The 20,029-nt window shown below is 42.6% G+C and overlaps 1 protein-coding gene across 1 annotated transcript in view; it reads right to left on the bottom strand.

Annotated features, from left to right (window-relative positions):
- Positions 1–9,456: 9,456 nt before the first annotated feature.
- The window catches only part of LOC139312823 (vomeronasal type-2 receptor 116-like), a 63,448-nt gene continuing 52,875 nt past the window's right edge, over positions 9,457–20,029 (bottom strand). The window contains exons 3-5 of the mRNA XM_070937945.1: positions 12,284–12,502; positions 11,618–11,747; positions 9,457–10,361 (exon numbers count right to left, since the gene is read on the bottom strand). Coding sequence (XP_070794046.1) covers positions 9,457–10,361; positions 11,618–11,747; positions 12,284–12,502 — 1,254 coding nt within the window. The remainder of the gene's footprint in view (positions 10,362–11,617; positions 11,748–12,283; positions 12,503–20,029) is intronic.

The following is a 20,029-nucleotide window of genomic DNA, read 5'->3' as shown; positions in this document are numbered from 1 at the left end:
ACAGGATGTTAAATGATAGAAACATAAACCAGGGGTAAGAGGAATTGAGTGTCTTTCTACAAGTTGGATTTGGGTTATATGCTGAGGGAAACGGAGGTTGTTCTGCAACTGTCTCAAGTAGGACTTCTACTGACTTCTGGAAGCTTCTTTCTCAAACACAGCCAGATTGTTCTTTTGCTCTCAGCTGACATCTACTCCCTGTCATGGTTACCTCCTAAAACTCTGGCAACCATTGAAGCCTTTCAGGACTTTATGGATCTTATGGACAGCTCATTTGGTTTACTTCTCTTCTCCCCCCACCCCCGCAAACTCTTCCAACAAAACATTATTCTTATTTCATCTCTTTCTAATAATTGCTTTTAATACATTTTCCTTTCCAAGGAAGCCACAGAAATTACCTGCCATGACTGGACATTGGAGATCCTCTTTCCATGCCTCATAATGTTTGGTTGGGCTCTGGGTCCATACATTGCATGTAAAGTGTGTGCCACAGCAAAAATGGCATTGTAGATATTGTAACTTTCACCTGTCATGCTTGTTTCAAAAATGTAATTTGGCAGATTCTTCAGATTCTCCTTTCCTGTACATTGTTTTTCCCTCTTTGGAAGGATCTTGCCTGGCTGGTGAATCTTGCAGCCAAAGACTATTTCCCACCACGGAGGGAGAAATACATCCCCTTGTGGGTTCAAGGCGTCTAAAGACAGAACAAAATGATTGAATTCTGAGATATCCCCGGTGTGGTCCCTGAAATGCAAGACTCCATGGAAAGTCTTTAGAAATAGCAAGATGTCTTCAGATTCATGCAAACTAAGTTTCCAATGGGAGGTTAAGATCCAAACATTCTGCAATGTTGTCTTGATCAATTTTTCCTGGACAGACAAAAATGCCTGTACACCAATAGTACAATCGAAGTCTCCAAACAGAATAATCACTTCAGTTTTTGACCAAGTCTTTAAATTGAGAAGTAATTTTTCCATTATAATCTGAAGATCATCTAATTTCAACCTTTCAGTGAAGGCCAGGCAGATCTCCTTCTCCTGGAGCATTGGTGTCAGAGTTGAGACGAAACGTTCTCCCCGGTCATCTTCAGGGGCCATAAGACCAACCCAGTTCCACTGGAAATACAGGAGCAGCTGCACTAAACCCACATACTGAGGAGATTCCTTGGGATTCATCCGGATGAAGGAAGGATAAACTCTTCTCTCTCCCTGAGAGAACCCAAAGCCAACACCGAGCTGGAGAAAAAGAGATTCTTTTTTCAAAAACAAAGTAAAGTTAGATATTTAGGGGTCACCATTGTGTGGTTTGTGGCCCCAGCAGTCAGGTTGTCTCATTTTGAGTGGCAAGCTTAATCTCCTTCCCTTTTTAGGAAGATCTCCCAGCAACACATTTTGATGTCACATCTTTGTTATATGCCCCCTCCCAGAAAAAACTACCTCTTTCACTTCTAAGTATGCTTCTGATGTTTATGTCAAGCCCAGCCATAGCTTGTCACAAGAACGTTCACACACACAACGCTCCTGCAATGATTCCAGGAGGGGATGTGCACCGGGTGGTAGGTTTCGGTTGTGGTGGAGGCACTAATGGACTACTGGGGATGGTAGAACGGATGCGAGATGAGGGGATATGTGGCCGATGAATCAACATCATTGTAGCTTCGGGAACGTCATGATCCCATATCCTGGTTAGAGTGAGCAGGAAGTGGCTGCCAAACACCTGAGACGCATTACAAGGGTGGGGTGCGGGCGGCGCGGCTTGTTTAAATTGTGCTGAGAGGTGTTTGCTCTCAGCGCCGACTTTGTATGGAGCATTCTCGTCTTTTCCTGATTCCCGTGTATAGCGAATTAAACCAAACACTGATCATCCAAACACAGTGAACTGGCTTTGATTGTTTTGGTGTTCACATAGACGTGGAATGGAAAGCTGAGAGTTTGTCTACTCCATACTGTATCCAAGAGAGCTCCCTTACCTGTGGGACCTTAAAGATGCTGAAGATGGAGGCCATCTGCCTCGAGGATTTGGCACTGAGACCACCAATGATGGAGAACAGAGTGTCCTTCAGGTCACATTTGTAACCTGGAACCACTTGGCCTCGTGAGGAGAGCATGGAGAGGCTGTTTAAGGAAATAGACCTCTCCCTCTGGAAATGGCCATAGATGTGGAAGCCAAGGGTGATGTTGGGGAGCAGAAGAAAATCCTTATTGACCTGGGAGACAGCAAACATCAATGCAAGGAATTGCTGGTAGTTCCCGAGGATGAGTCTGTAGTGAGAAAAACATTGGAGAACATTACAGGAAAGCTTGTGCATGGCTGTAGAATTTACTTCACTGTTTGGGGGAAAATTTGTGAGCAGAAACTCCCAAATTTTACTTGGTTTGGGTTTTTTTCAAAGGATTTCCCTTGGCTAAACTTGGATGACTTTGGGAGAAATGAGACAAGCCTTTCCATAAATATCATGGACTGTTTTATACTCTCTATCATCCCTGCCATATTTACTCTGCTCCAGTGGCTGAAATCCTTTACAACTGCTCCCATTTCAATGTAATTCTTTCAGGTCTCTCTTGGAGCAGCTTCTTCAGGTGGGGTAAAGATTGCTGAGCACAGGAGGACAGTGGGGGTCACCTCACAGGTTTACTGAAGGCTATTATTCATGAGTAATGCTGATTCCAACACTGAGAGAGATTTTTGTATCCTGGACACTTGAAGAGTGTTGACCTTTTATTTGAATTTTCTACCAGAAGTTATTGCTCAGATTAATATTACAATTCAACTTCTTCACTAGGTCAGCACAGCTTCCCTCTTCATTTTTGTTGTTTATCATCTTCTTGATGAAGAGACTGAGAATTCCAGCATATTTCAACAGCTTGCTATTTTATTGAGAAAAGCATAAAATGTGCACTGCACCAGGACAGTACAGACTCTAGAAGTATTTCTGAAAAAACTCCCTGAATTTAAAGCAAAGAAAACAATTATCTGCATATTTCCCCTCCAGTTGAAACTTACGGACTATTTATAGGAAAATTCATTGTATCAAAGGCTGGGACAACAGACTGTAAAATGGTTCCCAAGGGCAAATTCCCACCAATAATGAGATCACCAGGCCTATAGTAACTTTCCTTTAAGTCGATATAACCCCTGAACACACAGATGGTTTTCAGACTCTTTGCTGTAGTTGGAGCCAGGAGCCAGAAAAGCATCAGCAACAGCAGTAGCATGACTGTCAGTCTCGTCTCCTTCCCTCCTAGAACAGAAATCAAGGTTTATGCAGAAACTGATTTGAAGGTTGCTCCTGAAGTCTCACTGGAGCTTTAGCAGATCAGACACCACCTGTGCCACCTGGATGGCACCAAGAGAAATTTATATCAAAAATGCATCCTCTTACCTGTGTTTGGGCTGTGACCAAAGAGGAAACAAAGGCATGAGAGTCTCTTCCAACCCAGGAGTGAGCTCTTTGCAAGGCAGGCTAACGTGACACGTTCTGCCCCCCAGCTGGTGAATTCAGAGATATTTTTTAAAGCAGGTTTTATCCTTTGTGTCTGGAAATCCACAGGGGTTACATGAAGCATGTATCTCTTCTTCTGATAATTGCAGGAAAGAGCCATTGTCCTATCCTCTTAGCAACAGCTTCTCTTCATGCAGGAGAATGGAAAACATCTTTGTGTCTCTTGTAATTCACAGAGCAAATGGAGTCATGGAAAAGTTGTGTTGTTGACCTATGTGAAAGTGACCCCTGCAGAGAAGATAATAGGAGTGCTACTTGAGAATAGTGGCACAAGGCATAAATGGAATTTGAGGAAGAATCTCAGGATATTAACTGCATTTTGGGGGGCAAGATTTGTAAATTTCTGTTGCTGTATGCTAAGGGTAGGAATTGTCATCCGGGTGTCTCTTTTGGTCTTTTGGGGTGCTGCTCTCCAAATTGCCATGTCTTTTCTGGAAGATTCTTTTCTCCATGAAATTCTTTTCTGGAAGATTCCTTCACAGGACCAGTTGGAATCAATACTACTGTACCAGCCTTCTTGCTGCACAGCAGCCTCCATGTCTGAACCTCTGTACGGCATTTCTCAGTTGACTGTGGGGTTCCCCAGACTTATGGTCTTGAGAGATGTCCATTTGCCATCCCCAGGGCAGGTCTTAGAGGCCCTTCAACATGGCCACCATCATTCATGGCTCAACTCAAAACAGACCACTTCCAATGGGATCTGAGGAGGAGCTATCCTTGTCCCTTTTGTCCTGGCCAGACAAAAATTACTGTTCAGATTAATATTATAATTTGACTACATCACTAGTCCAGCAAAGCTTCCCTCTTCATTTTTGTTGTTTATCATCTATCTGATGAAGAGATTGAGAATTCCAGCCTATTTGAAGAGCTTCCTAATTTATCGAGAAAAGCACAAAATATGCACTACACCAGAACAGTGTAGTGTTTTCAAAACACTAGAAGTATTTTTTGAAAAAAGTCCCTGAATGTAAAGCAAAGAAACAATTTTTCTCCATGTTTCCCCTTCAGCTGAAACTTACCCCTTTTTAAGAACAAGCTTCACTGTATTAAACTCTAGGACAGGAGACTTGTTAATGCTTCCCAAGGGCAAATTCCCACCAATAACGAGATCACCAGGCCTGTAGTAGCTTCCATCTAATTCGATATAATCCCTGAACACACACATGGTTTGCAGCCACTTTGCTGTAGTTGGAGCCAGGAGCCAGAAGAGCATCAGCATCAGAAGTAGCATAACTCCTGCCCAGTCTTTCTTCACACACATATGGTTTGCAGCCTTTTCAGAGAAGTTGGAGTTAGGAGCAAGAAGGGCATCAGCAGTAGCATGACTCCTGCCCCATCTTTCTTGTCTTCTTCCCTCCTAGAACAGAAAAGAAACTTTGTGCAGAAACTCATTTGAAGGTTGCTCCTGAAATCTCACTGGAACATTAGTACCCCAGACACCACCTGTGTCACCTGGATGGCACGAGGATAAATTTATAGCAACAATGCTTCATCTTACCTGTGTTTGGGCCATGAACATAGAGGAAAGAAAGGCATTCAAGTCTCCTGAAACCCAGGAATTAGCTCTTTGCAAGGCAGCCTAAGGTGACATCTTCTGCCTTCATCTGAAGAACTCAGAGATATTTTTTTAAAAGCAGGGTTTATTTTGTAAGATTTTGTATTGAGAAATCCACAGGGGACACACTATGAATTACTGTACTTCTGATAATTGCAAGGAAAAGCAATTGTTTTACCTATGGAGCAATAGCTTCTCATTCACCAGAATGGAAAAACATGTTCATGTGTCTTGTAATGCACAGGATAGAGGGAGTCATGCTGAAGTTGTGAATCTGACCTCCATGAAACTGACCCCCTGGAAACAAGATGGAGTTTGGCCTGGACCATAGTTGGTCAGCTAGTGTGAGAGTCATGGGGTTTGGTGGCATACAACTATCCGTTGTCCCCTTGTAACTGTGAGCAGTCATGCCAATGCTTGGATGGAGTAACCATTTTTTTTAATAACCACATGGCAGTGGATGAAATCAGAAACTGGGATAACAAAGAATGGGTATATAGTGTTAGGTGAGTCTCTCCTTCACCTGAAGGTGGTTCCATTCAGTGTTGGTTGCAGGAGTGAGACTGAGCCAAATCCATTGACTTTCAGGATCCATCTGGAAAGCCTTTTCAGTTTGAGGTCAGGTATCATTTGTATGCTGATGATATTCAGTTGTACAACCACCGATTGACCAAGCGGTGCTATGAAGGTTTTGCCCTCGTGCATGAAGGTTGGATGGGAAGGGAGAGTCTCAGTTTGACTCCTAGCAAAAACAGGCAGCTGTGCATGATTGGTTCTCCCAGAAGTGGAATTTTTCATCTTTGGTTCATCATGACATTGAACTGTAATGCTTAGGACTCTTCTTCACTCTAGGATCTTCCTGGACTCATAATTTCTGCTCAAGGAGCAGAATGGTACCTATCTCAAGAAAGAAGTGTGCCTGCTTGGAGAATAAGTCTCCGCTTAGTGGGGGCCAAAAGCAGGTATACTAAGCAGGTATATACAGAAGTATGAAGGCTATTGCTTAACGCATTGTAAGCTGCCCTGAGTCTCCGGAGAAGGGCAGCATATAAATCGAACCAATAAATAAATAACAAATAAATCACAGTGCAGATCATGGCTAAATTCTGGAGGGAGTTCCTGCGGTCCATTGGGTCATCCCAAGGCCTTAGCTTGGTCTTTCATCTGAGCACCAATGGGAGGGTAGAGAGACTGAACCCCATGGTAGAACAATACCTGAGGTGTTACGTGAACTACCAGCAGTCCAATTAGGCAGACCTCTTGCCATTCGCTGAGGTCAGGTACAATAATGCTGTTCACAGTAGCATGGAACTAACCCCTTTCAAGGTAGTAAGTGGTATAGGCTTTGTCCCAATGCCAGAATACACAAGAGATCCCCTTTCTTCAATCAGCGTGACGGATTGGCTGTCAAAGTTCTGACCAATGCCTAATAAGAGCAGGAGCCTCAAGCAAAGTTTCAAGAAAAATCCAGTTGTTTATTAAATGCATCATGTCAGCACGGACCAAGTGAAGCCAATTTCACTCAATTTATGTCTTGCCTCTGACCCTGTTTCCCTCTCCCCCCCAAGGTGTGTCATCAGTCACAGTCCCCAACGAATCAATTTTGCAGGTCATAGAAGTCACTCCCTCTGGTCATTACTGTTTTCTATGGCAATGGCCTTGACTTTGGCCAGCTAGGTCTTTGTAAATGTTCTGTCAGGTGCAAAACATTTGGATCAGACATGAACTTCCAACTAGACTGATTAATTTCTCATCATACAAGCAGTAACTTTCTTAATTAATGTTTAGCACTAAGGGTTAATGGAGTTCATGAGGGATTGGATTTAGTTTATTTGTGGCTACATAGAGACTTTAGGCTGATTCCTGTTTTAACTCTGTGCCCAGGTTCTGCCACTCCTCCAATAGGTTAAGTTTGTTAAACAGAACGAAATTGAGCAGTGGAGAGTCAACTTGCATGAGAGCAACAGAGGCGATGGAGGCAAGAGGGGTGGAAGAGTGGAGGCAGAAAGTCAGGATTTTTTTTTTTTAATTTGATTTATATGCCGCCCTTCTCCGGAGACTCAGGGCGGCTTACAATGCGTTAAGCAATAGCCTTCATTCTTTTGTATATTTTATACAAAGTCAGCTTATTGCCCCCATAAACTGGGTCCTCATTTCACCTACCTTAGAAAGGATGGAAGGCTGAGTCAACCTTGAGCCTTGGAGAGATTCGAACCAGCAGAAATTGCAGGCAGCTGTGTTAATAACAGGGTGCACTAAACCCCTGTACTATCAAGGCTCTTGCCTTGTTGGGAACAAAGCTACACTTGAGAGATAGCCAGCATGAATTCATCCTTGAAAGATGGGTGTGTTCACCCACCTATGAAGGATTACTTGGTTTGGCTAATACGCAAGAAACAATTCCTGGGTCCTATCATACTGGACAATTTTAGTGGAACTTTGATAAATCCTGATTTCTGTGAAAATTCAGGCCTTTAATGGGATGGAAATGGCATGAGTTGAACTTTTAGATGAACTTTGGAAGGAGCAGGATGAGGCCAGTGCATCCATTCTGGCTCAATATGACCTCTTGGTGGTCTATAATGTCATCAACCATCAAACACAGCTGCATGGCACAATTACAGAAGTGCTCACTATTTTCTAAGTGACCATAATTAAATGGGATCAGTGGTGGCTGCTTTGGAAATCATGTCGGAAGTGTTTGCCAAATGAAACTGTTGCAAGAATTATGACTTCAGTTTTTGTATACTTTACAAACATTCAAATGTTGTCAATGTGATAAGTTGCAAAGTTACTTTTTCATCATCATTGCTCAACAAGAACCAATTGTAATGTTTTTGTGACTATTACGGCTGCTTAATCCTTCAGGCCCCCTCCATCCAAAACCCACTTTGGAATGAAATGCAGGACAGAAAACCAATAATCAAATCTCATTGGAAAACAAACCACTGCCACAATCTAAACCTGAGCTGTGACCATTCTCTACTGTTTCATGCTGCAATGTTCTTGCATTAGGGCTACCCTTGAAGACCCCTTGAAAACTGCAGCTGGTCCAAAATGAAGCCCACAATATTGGACCCTTCTAGATTCACCCATTTCAGACTTCTGTTGCATAAGTTGCAGTGGCCCCCAGGTTCCTCCAAGGCACCATTCAAGGTTCCGGTTATCACTTTTAAATAACTGCATGTCACAGGACTGGGTGATTGACAGATGCCTCCTGATTTAAATTACAAAGTTGGGATGACTCTCATGCCCTGGATGACATTGCTAGTAACATATACTAGTTAAGGAAATTAGATTGTGATCCTGGGTCGAATTATTCCTCTGCAGACTCTCTGTGCACAAATATCTCATAGACCACCTTCGTTCACCAAGGATGTCCAAGAGATGAAATATCATGAGAGGTTATTAATATAATGCAAACAGTTATGACATACTTTGCTCATCCATCTCAGGAAAATTCTGCCTGACATTGACAAGGAAGTATAGCAGATCTGGATGTGAGAGAGATTTAAACTCCACCATTTCAAAAATCATTGAATAGTGGTAGGTAATTCTATAATGCCTCAGTTATCTAAGGAAACAACCATATTTGCTTAAAAACATGAATACTGAATGCATCCCTTTAAAATACTAACTTAAAAATGAACTAAATTAAAAGGAATAAAATGAGAAAATTCTCTCCTTGTAATAATAAACGCATCTTTATGAACAAGCTTCCCATCAAATCAGGGCTCTGGACATCACTGAGGACACTTTGAAAACATGATAAACAAAGACTGGAGGATCATTGCTGACCACAGGTAAATTGTAATGTAAGGTCCTGCCTCGCCAGTCTTCTCAAGAAAGCAGAACTCTTGAAACAATTATCATTTGAAAGGGAACTTTTATTGAAAGACAGTGATAGCAAAGGAGATATAGGCAGGAACTAAAGTTTCCCACTCAAAGCGTTAGGCTAAACTGCTACAAGCAAAGCCCCTCCCAATGTCCAGTTCAACATTGACCCAATCCCAAAGTGCGAAGATGTTTTGAGAACCTCAGGTAGAGATGGTGATAACTGTAAATTCCCAGTTGCTTCAATTTCACTTTCTCTAGTGGTGAGATAAAGCAGATGGCTCAAAGCACATTCCTTTCCCCCTCCCTATTTCCCACAAGGTACAGCAAAGCAAAGTAAATGAAACCCTGCACAAAGAATCTCACACAAGCCTCCCCCTCCCGCCAGAATGGTAGTTTCCCGATAGAGATCTATGAGACCTGACATGTAACCAGTTGTAGAACTTGATAAGGAATTCTTTAATGGACAAGTTCCTCCTTCTTGTCAACCTTTTTTTTTTTTTTTTAAATCAGATTCTAAATATGTCTGAAAGAAAAATATAAATGAGGCCAATCTTTGCATTACTTAGAAATTTTTGTTTATTACTATATTTTCTCTACAATTCAGATCCGGCCTCAGTAGAATAATGTAGCATTTGGGGAAAAAAATACAAGCTAAGAGAGCAGCTCCAGAGGCCAAAATGGAGAAGATCTCCACGGCCACCATGGACTTCCCTTTGGTGCTCAGGTAGATGGGGAGGAAGGTGATCCAAACACTGCAAAAGACCAGCATGCTAAAAGTAATGAACTTGGCTTCATTAAAACTATCAGGCAATTTCCTAGCTAGAAATGCCACTGTGAAACTGATGAGGGCCAAAAAACCCAGATAGGCAAGGACAATGTAAAACATGAAAGCTAAGCCCTGCTTACATTCCAAGACAGCCTCCCCAAACACAGAATGAAAGTCCAAATTAGGAAACGGAGGAGAGGTTCCCAGCCAGGTGGCACAAAGTAGGGCTTGGGCCAGGGGACAGGCTATGACAATGGAGTTGGTCAGTGGTTTTCCTAAGAGTTTCCTTGTCTTGTTCCCTGGCTTAGTGGCCATGAAGGCCAGAACCACCATGACAGTTTTTGCCAACACAGAGGAAACTGCCAGAGAAAAGAGAATGGCAAAGGCAGATTGTTGGAAGAGACAGGTGACCTTCCCAGGTCGACCAATGAAGAGGAAGGAGCAGAGGAAGCAGAGCAGGAGGGAGACTAGGAGGATGTAGGTGAGATCTCGGTTGTTGGCCTTGACGATTGGTGTGTCATGATGTTTATAGAAAACCACCAGGACTGCAGAAGTGATCATAGAGAGGAAAAGAGCAAGAAAAACTAAGATGTATCCCAGGGTGTCTTGATAGGCAAGGAAGTGGATCTTCTTGGCAATGCATTGGTCCTTGTCCTTGTTGGGAAATTGGTCTTCTGGGCAGGGTTCACAGTGAGCTGCATCTGAAATCAAGAGTCTAAATCTTTGTCTAAAGATTTGTTGAGCAACTACCACGCAAATTATTCCTCCCGCAAAGATGGTTGCCTTTCTCCTGTTGACCTACCCACAAAGAGAGTGATGAAAGTACCCTTGTGCTATTTATGGGGCATCAAAAAAAGCAAATTGTCCTTCATTTACGATGATCCTGGGGATAGATTAGCCAGAGACAAGGATTTGTACAGTTCCACAGCTATCCTTTCACTGTGCACTTTCATGAGTAATATGGCTTTCAGTTTGAGATTGCTGCCTGATTTTTCTTCCATTTTATAATGGAACCCACAGAAGACAGATACATCTGTTATCCAGGAATTCTGCTGTTTTGCTGGGGTGTACATTATCCCTTATCATGATAGCCTTAATCTCTTTCCTTTGTAGGTCAAATCTGTTCATTCAGTCTTTTTTGTCTCCCTCCTGCTCTATCAAAAAGACATAAATAGATGGATCTCCTCTTTCTCTGGCAGGTCTATTTCCTTAGAGTTTGATACAGATGCCAGAAGAAGCTCACACTAAATGATCAAATAAAAGCTTGGACCACATGCCCCACTTCCTCAGGAAAAGACTGAAAGCTGGTTTCCCTATTGAATGGGAAAGTAGAAGTAGAAATGGATGTTGGGGTATTCATAATTTGTGCCCTCAAACTATCCTTGCTGAGGGTCGGGAAAGGTGGCCTCTGTGGCCAGGGCAGTTTAAGTGTTTAAACTGAAAGGTTCTACTGAAAAGGGTGAGTACATATCAATCTTATAAAAAATGATAATAACAAAAAAATTGAAGTAATGAATGTCTTCCTTGATCCTGGAAGATTGACATTTGTTATCTGCTCTTTATCAAGATTGAACCACTTTTCAAACATTTGAGTCTTATCACTATTCAATTTGCCAAAGAACTGGGAGGGAAGGGTGAGAAATAATGCAGACACTCCAGAGACAGACAGTGAGAGCCAAGAACCTATCAAGGCCAATGCTGAAGGTGTCCAACAAAGAAATGAACTGTTCTCAAAACAAAAGGACGATTCATAATTGGATAAAGTGAACAGCCAGGGGTAGGAAGAAGGACAAGCTATTGTTTAACCATGTAAGCCTTGGCTGGGGAAAAACCAGAGCTGGTTTTGATTCTTCAGTACCAAAATGGTGTATCCAATAAAGTTTTGCTTTGGGGATTACAAAGTTCCTGACAGTGCCTACTTTTGTTGGGTTCACTAGTTCGACCATTGACACTCTACCTGTCTGATTAGAAATGGTCCCTTCTGGACAAGGGTCACATTGGTAGCAGCAAACCTGTTCGCCCTCTGGAACTCTTTTCCTCTCTCCTGCCTGGCATTTCTTCATGCCACACCTTGCAAAGGGCAACTTCTAAAACACAAAAGAAAAATACTTGAGATGACTTAAGCAATCAACCTGCCGCATTCATTCTTTTTTCCATTCCTATTCCCCTTCATTATTCCTACTTCTATGTTCAGATTCTCTTCCAAAGAAAAACTTTTCTATTGAAATATGGAAAAGCTCCTGTGGGATTCAGGCCAGTGGCACTTCTGCAACACCCATGGATTTTGGAGATTGGAACTGGGATCTCAGGATTGTGACTGAACCATAGCATTTCTAAAAGAAAGAACCATGAGGATACAACTGAGTGGAAATGATCCATGGAAATCACTATTGCTTTCTGTAATTGCATCCTGCGTTTCAAGCAGATGTTGCTCCCTAGCCTAACCCTTTATGGATTGACACAAACCAGACCTCAAAGGTGTTACCTGCATAGCAGATTTATCACCACATGACTGCCACGATTTCTGACTCAATTGATTATTTTTCAAGTTAGAAAGATGTTCTAACATATCAGGAAGAGAATAAATCTATCTCTCAACTTACAACATTTCCTTTCAGCTCACCTTTGTGGCCCAGATGATTCCATCAGAGTTAATGGTGAAATCTTGGCCTGGGGGAGCCTCAGAATTTACTTGCCCAACTTTTATGGGGATAAAAGATCGATTGGGGAAGAGAACCCAGTTGAGAAGATCATAACGAGCAGATCCCAGTCCATCTTCTGAGAAGGAGACCTCATCTCCAGCACTGTTGTTGAAGTGGACATTCCTCAAATAGGGAAGAATCTGAAAGAAAGGAGACCTTTAGAAATAGGAGTATGTGGGCTAGAGCTACAAATGAGACATTCTGGTTTCTATCACAACATGATTGCCACCTTGAGAAGATGGGTTTATGTTTAAGAAGCTAGTTCCATCTCTTGGTGGTGATCTGAGGAATCAAGTGTTTTGAACTCTGAAACTAAGTTTTCCCTTTATCATTGGGTATGGTTTCCAATTAGTATTTCACTGAAACACAAGAATTTTAGTTCCACAGTCTAAATTTAATTTTAGGATTTTCCTTTTGTGATACTTGGCTACATGCCCTTTCAAATAGTTCCTTTGGCCCAAGGCCTTCTTAACTGTTAAATGAATGTTTATTCATTTAAATAAATGAACCCACTTTTTCCAGCAAGCCGGGCTGGCTTAGGAAGAAATTTTTTAAAATTTTTAAATGTTTAATTGGTTTGTGGTTTTTTAAATTTTGGGCCAAATTTATATAGATTTTAATTGTTTTTAATATTTGTATTTCATGTTTTTAATTCTGGCTGTGCACCGCCCTGAGTCCTCAGGGAGAAGGGCGGTATATAAATTGAAAATAATAATAATAAAAAAATGTTTGAAATGAATAAATCATTTCTCTCAGAACCATGGAAAATTCCACTGATTTGCTCTAGCTCATTCTCAAAGGCAGCAGAAGGCAGGAACCGGTTTTGATCTATTGGGCCACATGGAAGGAAGCATCTGATATGGTTGGTCACTTCACTATTCAGAGAGGTCCAACATTTTAGCCTTTGATGCAGAAAACTCAAATGAATTTCAGACCAGGAACCCATTAGGACCATTTTGAATCTTGCTCTGTGCTGTGGTTGTCATAGAAAGAGAATCACAGTATTGGAAGGGGCATTGGAGGTCTTCTAGTCCAACCCCCTGATCAAGCAACAGACCCTCTACAGTTTTAGACAAGTGGCTATCCTGACTCTTCTTCAATGACTCCAGCAATGGGGCTCCCACGACCTCTAAAGGTAAACACTCCCTTAAGAAATTTCTCCTTAGTTCTAGGTTGCTTCTCTCCTTGGTTAGTTTCCATCCATTCTTAGTGAGAAGCTGTTTTCACACAGCAAGCTGAGTAGCACAACAAAGGGTAAACTAAAAAAAAGGGGCAGGGTCTCAGATGAATTGGTATGTGTGGAATTGGGATCGTAGAAACACCCAGGAGCATAGAAGAGTTCAGAGGCAGATGCATAAATAAATGTCTTAAACGTATTTTTTCATATGATAAATCATATTAACTATGTACAACAGAGATCAAGTCTCATGAGGAACAAACCCAAGAAGTGAGAGATGGAGAGAGCGAGGTGGAAAAGATGGAGGGGTTTTATACTCAGGTTAAGCCCCTCCTTTCCACATAGGGGTGGAGACACTCTCTGCCTCCACTGGCATCTATATGACACATGTGCCAATGGCTTGCAAATACAACAAATAGTAGCACAACAAATGGTAAACTAAAAAAGGGGGCAGGGTCTCAGATGAATTGGTATGGGAGAATGCAGACATTGAATCAGTAACTGAAGAAATTTGTATGGGGAGCTTCCTATTAAAGCGTCTGTGGACTGAGTCAAAAGCCACAGAAATTACCTGCCATGACTGGACATCTGAGATCCTCTTTCCAAGCCTCATCATGGTCGGTTGAACTCTGGATCCATACATTGCATGTAAAGCATGTGCCAGAGCATAAACAGCATTGTAGATATTGTAACTTTCTCCTGTCATTCTTTTTTGAAAAGTGTAATTGGGCACATTCTGCAGATTCTCCTTTCCTGTACATTGTTTTTCCCCCTTTGGAGGGAGCTTTCCTGATTCAAGGATCTTGCAGCCAAAGACTCTTTCCCACCATGGAGGGAGAAAGACATCTCCTTGGGGGTTCAGAGGGTCTAATGATAGGAGGAAGTGGCTGAATTCAGAGACATCCCCGGAGTGGTCCCTAAAATGCAAGAACCCATGAAAAAGCTTTAGCAATTCCCATGTTTTTTCAGGTTCTCCCACACCAAGTTTCCAATGGAAAGTAAAGATACAAACTTTCCTAAATGATACTTTCCTGTAGTTTTCAAAAAAATATGCCGCCCATATTATAGTGCCCGTAACAACTATGTCTCCAAACATAATAAACACTTCTGCTTTAGACCACGTGCGGAAATTAACAACAATCTTGTTCTGAGTGATTTCAATATTATCCAATTCCACAATTAGAGTGAAGGCCAGGCAGATCTCCTTCTCCTGGAGCATTGGCATCAGAGTTGAAATGAAACTTTCTCCCCTGTCATCTTCAGGGGCCAGAAGACCAACCCAGTTCCACTGGAAATGCAGGAGCAGCTGGACTAAACCCACATACTGAGGAGATTCCTTGGGATTCATCCGGAAGAAGGAAGGATAAACTCTTCTCTCTCCCTGAGAGAACTCAAAGCCAACACCGAGCTGGAAAACAATGAGATTCATCTTTCAAAGACAAAGTAAAAGTTTTATGCTGACTTTAGTCGTGACCATTGTGTGGTTGATGGCCCTCCAGACTCACTTTGACTGGCAAACTTCATCTTTTTCCCTACTTAAGCATTTTTATTGGTTGTCAGAAGACAAGAGAAGAAACCAACAACCTGATACAGAGAATAGATGGCACTAAAATGATGGCTACTTTTTAATAAGAAATAAACTAAGAGTCACAAGCTCATGATATGCCCCCCAACAAAAAACTACGTTTAGTTTCATCTTTGGCTTCTATGTGGGTTTTTGATCCAAGAGAGCTCTCTTACCTGTGGGACCTTAAAGATGCTGAAGATGGAGGCCATCAGCCTTGAGGACTTGGCACTGAGATCACCAATGATGGACAGCAGAGTGTCCTGCAGGTCACATTTGTAACCTGGAACCACTTGGCCTCGTGAGGAGAGCATGGAGAGGCTGTTTAAGGAAATAAATATCTCCCTCTGGAAATGGCCATAGATGTGGAAGCCAAAGGTGATGTTGGGGAGCAGAAGAAAATCCTTATTGACCTCGGAGACAGCAAACATCAATGCAAGGAACTGCTGGTAGTAACTGATGATGATTCTGTAGTGAGGAAAACATTGGTGAACGTTACAGGAAAGCTTGTGTACGGCTGTAGAATTTGCTTCACTGTTTGGGGGGGACCTTTGAGGGCAGAAACTCCCAAATTTCATTGGGTTTGGGTTTTTTTCCCCAAAGGATTCCCCTTGGCTAAACTTGGATGTCTTTCTGAGAAAGGAGACAAGGCTTTCCACAAATATCATGGACCGTTTTATACTCTCTATCATCTCTGCCATATTCACTTTGCTGCAGTGGCTGTTATCCATTCCAAATGCTCCCCTTTCACCATAAGTATTTCAGGCCTCTCTTGGAGCTGTTTCTTCAGGTGTGGTAAAGATTGTTGAGCACAAGACTACAGTCAGGGTCATCTCATAGACATACTAAAGGCCATTATTCATGAGCAATGTTGATTCCAAAACTGAGAGGGATTTTTGTAACTCCTGAACACTTGAAGAGTGTTGAGGTTTTATTTGAATTTTCTACCAGACATTTCTGTTCAGATTAATATTATAATTTGACTTCTTCACTAGGTCAGCATAGCTTCCCTCTTCATTTTTGTTGTTTTATTATCTTTCTAATGAAGAGATTGAGAATTCAAGTTTATTTGAAGAGCTTGGTATTTTATCTAGAAAAGAGCAACATGTTAACTATACCAGGACAGTTCAAAGCACTAGAAGAATTATTTCTAAAAACAGTCCCCAAATTTAAAGCATAGAAAATAATTATCTGCATGTTTTCCCTCCAGTTCAGACTTACACATTCTGTAGATGACGATTCACTTTATTAAACTCCAGGACAGGAGATTTATAAATGGTTCCAAAGGGCAAATTCCCACCAATAATGAGATTACCAGGCCTATAGTAGCTTGCATCTAAATTGATATAATCCCTGAACACACATACGGTTTGCAGCCTTTTTGCTGTAATTGGAGCCAGGAAACAGAAGAGCATCAGCATCAGAAGTAGCATGACTCCTGCCCAGTCATTCTTATCACCTTCCCTCCTAGAACAGAAATCAAGGTATATGCAGAAACTGGTTTGAAGGTTGCTCCTAAAACCTCACTGGAGCTTTAGTAGATCAGTCACCACCTGTGCCACCTGGATGGCACCAAGAGAAATTTATATCAAAAATGCCTCTTTTTACCTGTGTTTGGGCTGTGACCATAGAGGAAACAAAGGCATGTGAGTCTCTTCAAACCCAGGAGTGAGCTCTTCACAAGGCAGGCTAAGGTGACAAGTTCTGCCCCCCATCTGGTGAATTCAGAGATATTTTTATCCTGGAAGATCTTTGTGTCTGGAAATCCACAGGGGATACATGAAGAATGACTGTTCTTTTCTGATAATTGCAAAGAAAGGCCAGTGTCCTATCCCCTAAGCAACAGCTTCTCTTCATGCAGCAGAATGGAAAACATGTTTGTGTCTCTTGTAATTCACAGAGGAGATGGAGTCATGGGGAAGTTGTGTTGTTGACCTACATGAAAGTGACCTCTGCACACAAGATGGATTTTGGCTTGTGCCCTAGTTGGGTCAGATAATAGGAGGGCTACTTGGGAATAGTGGCACAAGACAGAGATGTAATTTGATGAAGAATCTCAGGATATTAACTGCAATTTTTTTGGCAAGACTTGCAAATAGTCTTGCTGTAGCCTAAGGGTAGCAATTGTCATCCGGGTGTCTCTTTTGGTCTTTTGGGGTGTTGCTCCCCAAATTGCCAAGCCTGAAATTATTTTCTTGAAGATTCATTCACAGGACCAGTTGGGATCATTACTACTGTACTAGCCTTCCTGCTGCACAGCAACCTTCGTTGCTGAGCCTCTGGAGGTCATTTCACAGTTGACTGTGGGGTTCCCCAGGCTTATAGTCTTGAGAGACGTCCATTTGCCATCTCCAGGACAGGCATAAAGGCATTTCACCATCTCCAACCTCCTTTTTGGCTCAACTCAAAGCAGACCACTTCTAACCTGATCTGAGGAGGAGCTATCCTGGTCCCCTTTGTCCAGGCCAGATCATGGCCTGATGACTTTGAGATTCTTTTATGCTGCCCCTCTCTGCAGGGGGCTAAGCTTTGCACTGTGCTTAGAAGTGTTGGAAGTCAATGCCCCATTTCTTTCTTTTTTTCTCTTTCCCCTTGTATTTTACAGCCCTTTTTCCCCATTTCCTTCCCTTCCCTTAATTTCCTATTTTTTTCTTTTCTTCTTTGTATTTTAATAAAACATAAAAATTATATATTGAAAATTAACACAGAGAGAGAAAGAGAAAGATCCATATATGCTTAAAAACTGATACTGAACCAAACCCTTTTAAAGTTCCTTATTAAAAAAAAATAGCTAAATTAAAAAGGTTAAAATGAGAAAATTTTCTTCTTGAAATAATAAATACATTTTTAAAAACTAGCTTTCCATCCACACAGGGCACTGGACAACACAAGGATGCTTTGAAGACATGATAAACAAAAGGCTGAGTGATTATTGCTTAAAGTAGGTATATCATAAGCAGTTGCAGCAGTTGATAAACAATTCGTTTATGGACGAATTCCTCATTCATGCCATCTTTTCTTCCAAAATCTTATCACATTCTAAAAACACCTCAGAGACAAATATAAACGAGGCCAGCTGTTACATTAGTTAGATATTCTTATTTCTTACTATATTTTCTCTACAATTCAGATCTGTCCTCAGTAGAATAATGTAGCATTTGGGGAAAAAGATACAAGCCAAGAGAGCAGCTCCAGAGGCCAAAATGGAGAAAATCTCCACAGCCACCATGGACTTCCCTTTATTTATTTATTATTAATTTATTATTGTGATTTATATGCCGCCTTTCTCCCAGGGGACTCAAGGCGGCTTACAAAATGACAAATTCCAATACAAATCATAATGAAATAAAGTTATAATCAGCAACCCTATTAAAACAGTTTAAAATTATGATAGTGTACCCCAAAATGGATCAGTTGAGTTGACGGAAGAGCCACGTCTTCAGCTCGCGACGGAAGGAAAGAAGGTTGGGGGCTGTCCTGAGCTCAGTGGGCAATCAATTCCAGAGGGTCGGGGCTCCCACAGAGAACGCTCTCCTCCTGGGGGCCGTCAGGCGACATTGTTTGGCCGATGGCACCCTGAGGAGGCCGACTCTGTGAGAGCGTACAGGACGATGGGAGAGCAGCTGGAGATGGTCCTGCAAGTACCCTGGGCCTAAGCCATGAAGGGCTTTATAGGTAAACACCAGCACCTTGAAATGTATTTGGAGTGCCACCGGCAGCCAGTGCAGCTCACACAGGAGAGGTGTTACATGGGAGTATCTAGATGCCCCTGTAACTACCCACACAGCTGCATTCTGGACTAGCTGGAGCCTCCGGACGCATTCCAAGCGCAGCCCCATGTAGAGGGTGTTACACTAGTCAAACCTAGAGGTAACGAGGGCATGAGTGACTGTGGCGAGGCCATCCCGGTCTAGAAAAGGGCGCAACTGGCGCACAAGATGCACCTGTGCGAAGGCCCCCCTGATTTCGGCCGTCAGATGGTCATCTAAGGACAGCCGAGAATCCAGGAGGACACCCAAGTTGTGGACCCTATCAGAGGGAGCAAGAGTTTCTCCCCCGATCATTAAAGATGGAACCTCCAGATCCCAGGATGCCGGCATCCACAGCCACTCAGTCTTGGAAGGGTTGAGTCTGAGTCTCTTCCTCCCCATCCAAACCCGCACCACTTCCAGGCAGTGGGACATCACGGAAAGGGCATCCCTAGGGTGGTCAGGGGTGGAGATGTAAAACTGGGTATCATCAGCATATTGATGATACCTCACCCCAAAGCCACGAATGATCTCACCCAGCGGTTTCATGTACATGTTAAAGAGCAGAGGGGAGAGAACCGATCCCTGAGGCACCCCACAAGTGAGAGGCCTCTGGGAGGATCCCTGACCCCCCGCCCAAACAGACTGCAGGCGACCAGAGAGATAGGAGGAGAACCACTGTAAAACAGTGCCTCCTAGCCCCATCCCCCTGAGCCGCTGCAGTAGGATACCATGGTCGATGGTATTGAAAGCCGCTGACAGGTAAAGAAGGACCAGGATGGAGGAACAACTCCCATCCCTGGCCCGCCAGAGATCATTTACTAGAACGACCAATGCCGTTTCTGTCCAGCACTTCAGTTTGCTTATCAATTCCATGGCATGGGGTGTCCAGTTTGCAAAGAGGGACCCGCAAGCTGTAGCCTCCTGTCAATGCAGGGCAGGACTGTGCTCTCCATACAACTATCTGTGGGGAGAAAATTCTCAATCTCTCCTGGAGTGACGGAGCCTCTAATTTAGGAAGCATCATCTATGGGTCTCCAGCAGGGACCACCGGTTGCATAATGCTTTTGCTGGCCTTGCTGTTGGACAGAATGTCAGGCCTGTCCCAGCTTAGACATTTAGGAAAGAAAAATCCTTGACTCTCTTTGTAGAGTTGGGTATACTTTTACTAAAAGTC

The sequence above is a fragment of the Pituophis catenifer genome, unplaced genomic scaffold, assembly GCF_029215685.1.
Source record: "Pituophis catenifer annectens isolate HBS135680 unplaced genomic scaffold, rPitCat1.0.hap2 SCAF_1, whole genome shotgun sequence".
Lineage (NCBI taxonomy): Eukaryota > Metazoa > Chordata > Lepidosauria > Squamata > Colubridae > Pituophis > Pituophis catenifer.
This window is presented reverse-complemented; position numbering and strand designations above follow the sequence as displayed.